Source organism: Brienomyrus brachyistius, unplaced genomic scaffold (assembly GCF_023856365.1).
Source record: "Brienomyrus brachyistius isolate T26 unplaced genomic scaffold, BBRACH_0.4 scaffold45, whole genome shotgun sequence".
NCBI classification, from domain to species: Eukaryota; Metazoa; Chordata; class Actinopteri; order Osteoglossiformes; family Mormyridae; genus Brienomyrus; species Brienomyrus brachyistius.
Genome location: NW_026042320.1, coordinates 2,284,465 through 2,294,795, shown reverse-complemented (window position 1 = coordinate 2,294,795; position 10,331 = coordinate 2,284,465). Strand labels below are relative to the sequence as shown.

The window sequence follows — 10,331 nt, the reverse complement described above, 5'->3', positions numbered from 1 at the left end:
TTTGGGTCCTAACGACCCAATTTAATTTGCAGTTTTGCAGCATTTTTTTAAACATGTTGGCTGTAGTGCGCTGACTGTGTGTGTTTGGGGGCGTATCTGAGGACGGTAGGATATCAAGATGGCGGAAAAAAAAAGTTTGCGCTAAGAAAATGGCGCCTGGAAATACTGTTTACACACAATCTGGGTCGCAGCATTCACTTCACCTGCATCCTAATAAATAATGAAGACAATGAGCCAGCCAGTACTAAAGGGATGAAACTTTATAAAAAAGACATGAACCTTGTGAAATACATTTTAGAAAACAAAAAAACAAACAATTACAGAACCAGAGAACACACAATTGCGGGTAAAACGGGAACACAGAACAAAAGTATGGTTACATAAAAGTGCTGAATTAGATTGATGAGATAATTGCAGGTTAAATGGGAACACAGAACACAGAAAGAGGTAAATACAATTCTTGAAACAAACGGGAAAAGTTTAAATTCTTAAAACAGGAAAAGAGGAACACAGGGGAACACAAAACACAAACAAGTGCGGCAAACAATCTTCAACTACAACATACACTATAACACTATGAATAATAAAACTAAACTATTTACAGTGATTATTATTTACAGTTTATGGTTTGCATTTTTTACAGAAAATGCTATAATGCTCTTTCCACACTTGTGCCCCACACTGGCGACACAGCGCGTTTGTTTTGCGGTCAGCAGAATAATGGCACAGGCTGCAATTCTCTCTCTTAGATTTCGCTTCCGGGGGAGGCGGGACTGGACCGGGCTGGGTGTCCCTAAACGATTTCACCGCCGCTGCAGCAAAGGGCCCTCGAGGAAGACGCGTTCGCTGCAGAACAGTGGGAGCGATTAGGGCTTCGACTAGCTCTTGCAGGAATACCCTGCGCCTCCTTTTCGATCCTGTCCTCCATCAAGGATTGACCTCCCGCCACACGAAGTAGGCATCGTGCGCCGAAATGTCCAGCATATTGTAAAACGTTGCAAGGGGCCAGCGAGGGGTTTTCCTTCTGCACGAATAGTTGGAAATGAGCTGGTCCATGGTGTCAACCCCTGCCTTCGTTTTGTTGTAAAACATTATCATTTCTGGCTTTTTGTCTTGCCGTTGGCTTATATTTGGCTTGGTGTGGAACGTGCTCATTAGAATCACGTTTTTGTTTTTTTTTGGCATGTAAGACACCAGTGTGGTGCCTTGGGAAAATGCGAACTTTGAAGAGTGTACAAGCCTGCCCTTAGCTGCTAGCAGGGCAGGCGGCAGCTCTGGACGATTTCAGCGCACAGTGCCTACCATTGTCATGTTGCGCTTGAGGAGCTCCTGTCCCAGACTGAAGGAGGTGAAAAAATTATCAAGAGTGATGGTGTGCCCCCTCAGCCCCTCAGACAGTTCCAACACCACTTTTTTACCCACATCGACCTCCCGTGCCTCCCCCGGAGGCTTTCACGTGTACAGCTTCACTCGCCAGCAGTAGCTTGGCCTGGTGTCGCACAGCGCCCAGATTTTTTGTCCGTACCTCCCGGGCTTGCGAGGCATATATTGCCTGAAGGAGCAGCGTCCTGCAAGGACGCATCGGGGGAATATCAATTTGATGTCAAATGAAGCAATCGGATACAACGTACACATTTTTAGGTAACCCGTTACAATCTAACTCCTAACTACTCGGGCACAAATCATGAAAAAGGTAACTGGTCGAAATCAATGATACATTACGATTCATTGCTAATGAACATGAGATCTATATTTGAACAATAAACTTGAAGCAATGTATATATAATAACTGTAGATCGGTAATAAAAAATAACACATTTTACGTACCTTTGAATGGTACCAGGCGCTCGTCCACTGTCAAGTCGTACCAAGATTGTCGTACTTGCCAAGATTGTACATCGCCGGGAGATTTCCTGACCTCAGGTCCCAGATGTCTCTGATAAGTGCAAGCTTGTCACCCGTTCTTCTACTTGCCCACGATCCTTTGTCGTCAAACCTTAGGGTCACTGTCAGCTGCTCAAACCGCACCCTGCTCATGATCGCTGGGAAGATTGGTCTCCCAAATTTCGATTCCCAAAGGCTGGCGACGGACTCTCCTTTGGACTTGAATACGCCTGCTAGAATGCAGACGCCGATGAAGGCATCCAATTCAACAGTTGTCATGTCCACCCAGCTGCTAGTAAACCTCTTTCTGCCTTCTATATTTGTCATGCTGACAACGATGCTCTCTATTGATCTAGGCAGGAAAGCTTTGAAGGCAGATATAATGTCCCCTGCCTGTGACACGCACTGCCTCGTTGGTCCTGGAGGTGTCCTCAGGATGTGTCGTGCTGGCAGTCTACCTGCAGCACGATCTTCTGCTCTGGTTGTCCATGTTATTTCACTTTTGCGGGAGGGAAAGATCTCGTCCTCGGCGCAGATCTCTTCAACCTCCTGTGTTGTACTGCTGGGCTGTACACTATCCTCATCGGAGCTGCTGGTTTCCTCACCCGTAACGAAGTCGACGACCTCCTGAGCACTGTACCTTGCCATGATTGAATTCCAAGTAACCCTCTCCTCAGGGTTCGTGCCAGATAATAAGCACACACTTCTTTGTTTTGGAAACAGCTTGGCAACAAAGTAAGACCAATTACAGCAACGATCACCAAACTGTCATTGGTCACTCCCCCCCCCCCCCCCGACTCCCCTGGACATAAACACACACTTCTTTATTTTGGAAATGGCTTGGCAACAAGGTAGGACCAATTACAGCAACGATCATCAAACTGTCATTGGTCACCCCCCCCCCGCCCTTGTTTCCCCATTCGCAGTAATTTATGGCAGTAATTGCACTTGCGCAATTACTTAGAGTGTTATAAAAGCAAACCATATGAACATGTTTGCTCTAAAGAGATCCAAATTCATAAAAAAGTACAAGTCATTACATTTTTAATTTTTTATTTTTTTTTACATTGATTTAACAATAAATATTGTAATTACCGCTAGGTGTCACACTTACTTTGACCGGCTTTCCAGGCTCTATGTCGACATCCAGTGGTCAAAAAAAAGCATTACATTACACATAAGGGATGACTTTTTGCAGTAAAGACGACATTTTTTGTATTCGCAAATTAAAAAAAAATATATTAACAAAACTATTAAAATTGGGTCGTGAGGACCCACAGCAGAATCATAGTATCATATATCCCGCTCCTGCGCGTCAGAGGACGTCGCCGCCTACAGCGGCTCCCCCCCTTTCCTTGCCCTCACCAGGGTTCCCTTCAGCTCCCTCGTCCCCTTCCCTAGCTCCCCCTTCGACTTCCTCCTCGTCCCCCCTGTCGGTCCCTCGCCCTGCCTCCTGGGCCCCTCCGAGGTCCCCTCCGGCTCCGGCCTCCTGCGGCCCCTCTGGCTACCTCCCGTCGCCCACTGGGGCTCCCTCAGCCGACCCTGCATTCCCCCTCCTTCTCGCCCTACTCTCCTGCTTTCGCCCCTCCATTCTCGACTCCCCCTCCTGTCTTTGTCCCTTCGTTTTTTGCTTCTCGTCCCTCTGTTCCACCCTTCTTTGCTCCTTGTTCCCCGGTGTTCCCTCCTTTCACTCCTGGCCCGTTTGTTCCACCTGTTCCCTCTCTGACCCCATTCCTGGTCTGTCTGTCCGCCTTCCCTGCCCTTTATCAACTCCTACGTCCTGTCGCTAGCCCTGTTTTGTGCCTTGGTCCTGTTTCCCGTCTCTCGTTGATTTTGTTCTTCTGTTCCAGGTCTCGTTTCCCTCGTCCCGTCCGTCGCCTCCTCCTAGGCGCTCCTTCTTTCATGCCCAGCTCATCCACTCCTCCTGTGTGCCACGCTCCCCTGATTACCCACGTGTTCTTTCCCGATTGTACCCAGCTGTGTCTAGTTACTTTGCTCAGTCCTGTGTATTTCAGTCCATGTCTTACCCGAGTCCTTTGTCTGTCATTGATGTTACCTGGTGTTTGTCGACCCGCATTCCCCAATAAACCCCCAGTTTGCCCTGTTTTCCGCCTGCCTGCCTGTTCCCTCGCGCTGCCTGAGCGATCACCCGTTCGGCACGTTGCGTGACACTGACACTAGTGCAAGAATGTTTTTGCATGAGGAACGTACTTATGTTTAAGATGTATTTCTGTTTTTGTAAAGGAAAACAAATGCTAATTGCAGTTTTCTGCAAACAAATATCTGAATTAGTTTTAGACACTTACATTGTACTCCTGGATGAGGTCTTCCTCCTTTTCACCCAAGTAATAGACCAAGCAACGGAGGACAACATCTCTTGTCTGTTCTATGTTTTGATGTGAGGTCTAAGGCACCAAAAGTGTAGAAATTAGTAATAGTACTCAATAATAATGAAGCAAATATCAATCAAATAATGATAAAAAATACCAACTAAAATACCTGCTGTATGGCACCCGTTTTCTTCTTCAAAATCTGTCCGAGTGCTCCTCCTTTGCAGGAAAATATTGTGAAAAGTTTAGGAGTGTAGTAATCCAACATCTTAATAAATGTTGTCTCAAGGTGCAGAGTAGTAATTCTCCTAAACTCTTCATTAATCTAAAAAATGAAACACACAAACACTGATTATAATTATGTTCAGTTGACAACCACATTATTGTCTGTGACGGTATTTAATGACAAAATATAAAATCCCTACCTGGAGAATGTCAAACAGAGCAGGCCAGTGATCTTTAAATTCTGCAAGTTGGGCACAATTCAACCACCTCATGTCTTCGGAGAGCAAGGGTTTTTGACATTTTTTCTTTCACCACAAGCTCCATTGTCATCTCAGAAGTTGCTGTTAAAATTATTATTCATAAGGAAAAGTAGTTATAAGGGTTTACATTTAATGTAATGTTTGTGGAATATTTTTATTACATATTTTTAATCACCAAAATCATGAAATTGGAATGGTTTAAGCCTAGAAACCCAATACTGCTAAACAAGTCTAAACATTTTTAAATATCGTTAAAGACTAATTTTAAATAAATTTGCATTATAGTAAATCTCAAATGTGTTCAAATAACTTCATTCAGGTCGAATTTTACATAGATTAATCAAGGAGAAAATGTAAATTGCTATATATATATCTTACTCTTTGTGGAGACTGATATTGCCTTAATGATTGCAAAGATGTTTGTATTCTTCAACTAGTCAAAAGCATGGTTATGTCCATATCAATTCCTGAAACGCAATCGTGTTGCTTCTATGGTGTTTGTGACTTGTTTAGTTTAAGAGGGCGCCTTCTAACGTCGAGGATGAATGAAAAAAAAATGCATATATTGCGTGAAATGATTAAACGCTAATTTAATATATCTTTACAATTTGAAGCGAATATATAAACACATCAACAGTCTTAAAAGTTAAGTATAATCATAGAAACTGCCCCATCTATCAAGCTCGATGCATGGCCATAATTATTTTTGCTTTAGCGACCAACATGTCCATATAGCCTCAGCACGTGCATGTGAGGAGTTATGTCTAATAAGCTCGAGCTCAGATTTTCACATCAAATAACATCGCATAATTGTAAACCTTTATTTTAAAAGACCTGGTTGAACATAGTTACTGTTTCACATGCCAAAATGTCGTTCAGATTCAAAAATCAATGTAAAACAATTCCTGTACTATAGCGTGAATAAGCGGTGTCCTGAGGAGCTTATTTAAGAAATCAAAATAAAATGTAAAAAATAGTAAGGGGCTTAACTTACCTCTTAATATTTTACACTGATCGTCTGCTCCTTCAAAACGCCGTCTGACCACAGCCATTGTTGAGATTCAAATGAAGGTGACTCAATCAAACCCAGATAATTGGACCAATTCTCTTAAAATAAATATGAAGCCTTTTTTCCTCAAATTTTTAGCCTAAACGGTTCCTCAAATTAAGCCTAAAAATTGCACTCATTTCCTTAAAAAAATAGTTACATTTTTTTTCTTGATTTTATTAGTGAAATGTTCTCAATATATTATAAGAAACACAGAAAACCTATTTTTTTAATTAAACATGCACATTATTTTTAATAATTACATCAATTTTTTAAATGAAAATTACAAGCTTCATGATTAATTTTTTACAGTGTAGGATATGGGCGGTCTTATTATTTCGAAACGTATAAAACGTGACATGTTCTTATCATATTAGCTTTATATTTATTTTTATATAACGCAAACGGAATGACAAGCGGTTTCGGGCGAGAACGGCGTATTTTACTTTTCATTTCAAATAAAACGCGGGGTTGCCAACTTCGGCTAGCTGGCTGGAGTGAGATTTTTAGTTCGAGTTGTCAGCACACGTATGTAACAGTTCGTACCTTGTAAATAGTCTGCTTTTGTATTTAACCGTGTAAATTGGACGTAATTTTAGGTTTATAATGGTATAATACAGTAAGATTGCCGTAATATTTCCTGCGTGAGTCTGAAAGCGTATCATGCCAGATGCTTAAGATCTGGCAACCATGAAAACGTACTACTTTTTTTTGTTTCACCTGATTTATATAACATATAACATTACTTTATACAGTTGTTAAAAAGCGGAAACTTCAACGAACATGAAATCACCTGAAAGAGAGGTGTTTTGGCTCTATATACTCATAAAATTGTTGCCTTGGGGTAATTATTTTGATGTTGAAAATGTTCAAATAGAATGGTTGCAATTCCTGCTACCGTTGAGAGGTATGTTTTCAATGTTTGGATTTTTTTTTCTTGATAATGGGTATAAATCCCTTATTGGTCTTTTTCTTTGAACATATTTGAGAATTTCAGGTGAAACATTTAACAGCGAACAGTAGCAAATAAAAATATTGCCAATATTTATTTTAATATTTTTATTTTAATATTCAGAGAGAGCAGGCCAGGTGGCACTATAGCCTGTGCACTTTTTCTTTATTTTTGCATTAATGGCATTACTGATTTTAGTTTCCAGGTGAATGAACATGTTTATGTTTCAAATAAGAGTGAAATCTTTGTCACTGTGCACTGCACAGTCAGACCTTAACACCGTTCCTTAACATTGGTTTAATTTCATTTTGGTGAACATAATGACTTTCAGAAATCGAAGGGAAACTTTAAACATTATTCTTTGTACTTTTCATTTTAGTCGACTAAATCAACTGGTTTACTCAACTGTAATCTTATGAAATTTAGATGACCAAAACAAGACTATAACTAAAATATTTTAGATGACCAAATTATCACTGAAACTAAATTACATTTTAGTTAAAAGACTATAACTAAAACTAAATAAAAATTTGTCAAAATTAACACTGGTTCGTATTAAGTGGATAACTTTTGCCAAGCGATACATTTTATTGACCGGGGGAGGGGGGGCGCCACAAGAATTAATACCATACAGGAGAATGCTCGGTATGCCATATGCCCTGTATATGTATATCCTGTAGCTGCAGTGAGTATATTAGCATTATTGTTCATATGTGTACTGCCACTATAAGAAGTACGTGTATATATGTGACAGTAAAACTTTCTGGGCATCTACATTGATAAAACTTAGGTGATAGTACTGTTTTGTTATTAAGTACAATTATTAGATTGAACCGGCTTATGTATTTGCTCTTTAAGAGGTTTTTACTGTTGTCTGGTGTTCTGTAGTGCAACCTGTCTGACCGATACCTTTTTCTCCTCTCAGCACTAGGAGAATGGACAAAGCAGTGGATTGGACAGATGACAAGTACTGGGCAGCTTGGAATAAGTGGGATGAGGTGATTGATTGGGGAGATGAAGGGTCTTCACCCACAACACCTCCCTCTGTCCAGGCTGGCACCAGCACTGGAGATGTGGATGCTGGGGTGGAACATCACCAGCAGCCAGTATTCAAACGTATGTATTTCAGAGCTTTTTTTTTTTTACATGAATTGGAGTCTGATCATAATTGAAGTTTAAAAAATTGGTCGGCACTATGAAAATGATTCTCACTGATTGAATAACAGCAGAATAGTTGCTGTAATTATATTACAATGTACAATGAAGAGAAATGTTTCTGTGCAACAGGCCAGCAAAAGAAACTGGTTTTGAGGATGAGACTCCATCTGTGTGTCCAGCCTCAGCCTCAACAAGCCGTGCAGAAAGTAAATGACAGGGAGGAAGAAGCCGCAGTTCTGTGTAACATGTCATCTTGGAGGGAACCTGTTACTCAGGAACACAGGGAGTCCAAAAGGCATAAGGACCGGTTCTACCTGCCTGGATATGAGACTCACCACTGGCCTAGAGAAAAATACTGGTCACGACAGCCACCAAAGACAGTCACTGATGAAAATATCATCCTGGGCTTCTGCAATGGCCTGATGGCTTTTTCACTGTCGTGAAAATTATGAATTTTAAGACTATTTATTATGTAATAAAAATTTCAAGCTAATGCTGTCTCAGCCAAATTCTGTCCTCTATGTCCATCAATAATGCAATGAAAAAGAAAATATATCTCAGTAGATACTGACTGTATTGAATTGCACTGGGATAGTGAATCCCTGGGAGAAAGTTAGATGTAGGCAGGGTTTCATCTGTTCTGTTATATAATCATGTGTGACAAATTGCAGTAATGGAAAAAAATAATCCTATTAGAATCTTACATACCTGGATCATGTCCCCCCTTAGTCTCCTTTGCTCAAGGCTGAATAGATTCAGCTCAGCTAACCTCTCCTCATAAGACATTCCTCTAAGACCAGGAATCATTCTTGTAGCCCGACGTTGAACCCTTTCAAAGGCAGCAATGTCCTTTTTAAGGTAAGCTGGATTTATGAATTTAACAATATTGTGCATTTAAAACACACAAATAGTTCAAATCAGCAGTTATGGTTTTAACGGTAAGGTGACCAAACCTGCACACAATATTCTAGGTGGGCTCATACCAAGGAATTGTATAATCTAAATATCACCTCCCTTGACCTAAACTACACACAGCTAAAGATGTAACCCAATATCCTACTGGCCTTTTTAATTGCTTCCCCACATTTGTGAGAGTGGGACATGGCAGCATCAACATACACACCAAGGGTAGTCTACCATTTTGTCTTAGATTATAGCTTCCATTACTTTTCGAGAAGCCTATAGTTTGATGGATTACTTCTATCCTTTTCAATATGGGTGTTATATTAGCATGCTTCCAATCAGAAGGTACCACAACAACAGATACAGATTTATGAAATTATTAAAGGTCGACAAATAATATCCCTCATCTCTTTTAAAACTATAGGTAAGATGCTGTTATGATATCCTGTCTAGGGTTGGAGTGTAACAGTATTCACGGGAAAGGGGAATGGGATAAAGGGACAAACAGGGTGAGGGCAACAAGGGAACACCAGTGGACAAAGGGATATTTTTTGTATTTTTATTCATACACAATACTGACACTAGGAACTAAAACTGGGCCGTCACTGGATCTTCCAACAGGACCATGATCCTAAGCACATGTCCAAATCAACACAAAAATAGTTAGCTGACTATAGAATGAAGCTTCTGCCATGGTCATCTCAGTCCCCTGACCTGAACCTCCCTGGGATCAGTGAAAGACTACAACCACTTCCTATACAACGACTTCCTACAGTGGTGGCCAGGAGCACCAGTGCAAGGGATGAGCACCCCAGGAGTCGGGCAGCGTGCCTTCCTGGGGCAACCCGATGGATCCAGCACAATCCCCTCATGACTCCACCCGGAAGAGTGAGCGGACACAATCCACTCACCTACAGTAGAGGGGAGCTTCTCCAACTGCGGTCGTCTATCACCTCAAGGCCAGCAGTTGCTCTTCCTCCGGAGTTTCGCCTAAGGAAAAGAGGTAGGCGAAGAGGTGTACGCTCCAAGCTGAGGAGGAGACCCTTCAGACCACCGCTACTCCCCATCATACTGGCTAATGTATGTTCACTCCAGAATAAAATGGACTTATTGCATGCCAAGTGTCAGGTGGAGCGGTATCACCTGTGTTATTGCCCTGACTGAAACCTGGCTTGATGACACCATCTCAGACTCTGAGGTTAGTTTCTCTAATTTTATGATCTGGCAGACTGACAGGACGTCTCAGTCAGGTAAGAAGTGGGCTGGTAGGGTCTGCATCTTTGTCAACGAGCGGTGGTACACGAATATTAAAGTACACCGCATTGTTTGTACACCTGACAGAGATGCTGATTCTATCTGTACGCCCCTTCTACCTTCCGTGGGAATTCCCTACTGTAGTAATTAGCTGTGTCTACATTCCACCAAGCGCCAACACCAAGGCAGCGGCGGAGCTAGTGTGTGAGGACGCCACCTCCATGGCGGCAAGATGTCGCGACGCCCCAGAGTTACTGCGAGTGATTTTAACAACTGTAATGTCAACGCTGTTTTGCCATCTTTTTATCAGTATGTGG

The 10,331-nt window shown here is 41.7% G+C and overlaps 1 protein-coding gene and 1 long non-coding RNA gene across 3 annotated transcripts; both read right to left on the bottom strand.

Annotated features, from left to right (window-relative positions):
* Nucleotides 1-702: 702 nt before the first annotated feature.
* LOC125723075 (uncharacterized) lies at nt 703-2,639 on the bottom strand. The gene has a single exon (XM_048999520.1). The coding sequence runs from the start codon at nt 2,530-2,532 to the stop codon at nt 1,858-1,860; it is 675 nt and encodes a 224-aa protein (XP_048855477.1). The 5' UTR covers nt 2,533-2,639; the 3' UTR covers nt 703-1,857.
* A 724-nt stretch (nt 2,640-3,363) lies between these two features.
* On the bottom strand, nt 3,364-5,885 carry LOC125723090 (uncharacterized). 2 transcript variants are annotated; one of them, XR_007386734.1, is made up of 4 exons: nt 5,078-5,885; nt 4,640-4,780; nt 4,384-4,539; nt 3,364-4,289 (listed from the first exon to the last, which is right to left on the bottom strand). It is a non-coding gene; the product is annotated as an uncharacterized LOC125723090 (long non-coding RNA). The 2 variants fall into 2 exon arrangements; XR_007386735.1 differs by having other exon boundaries at nt 5,694-5,885.
* Between the last annotated feature and the right edge of the window lie 4,446 nt (nt 5,886-10,331).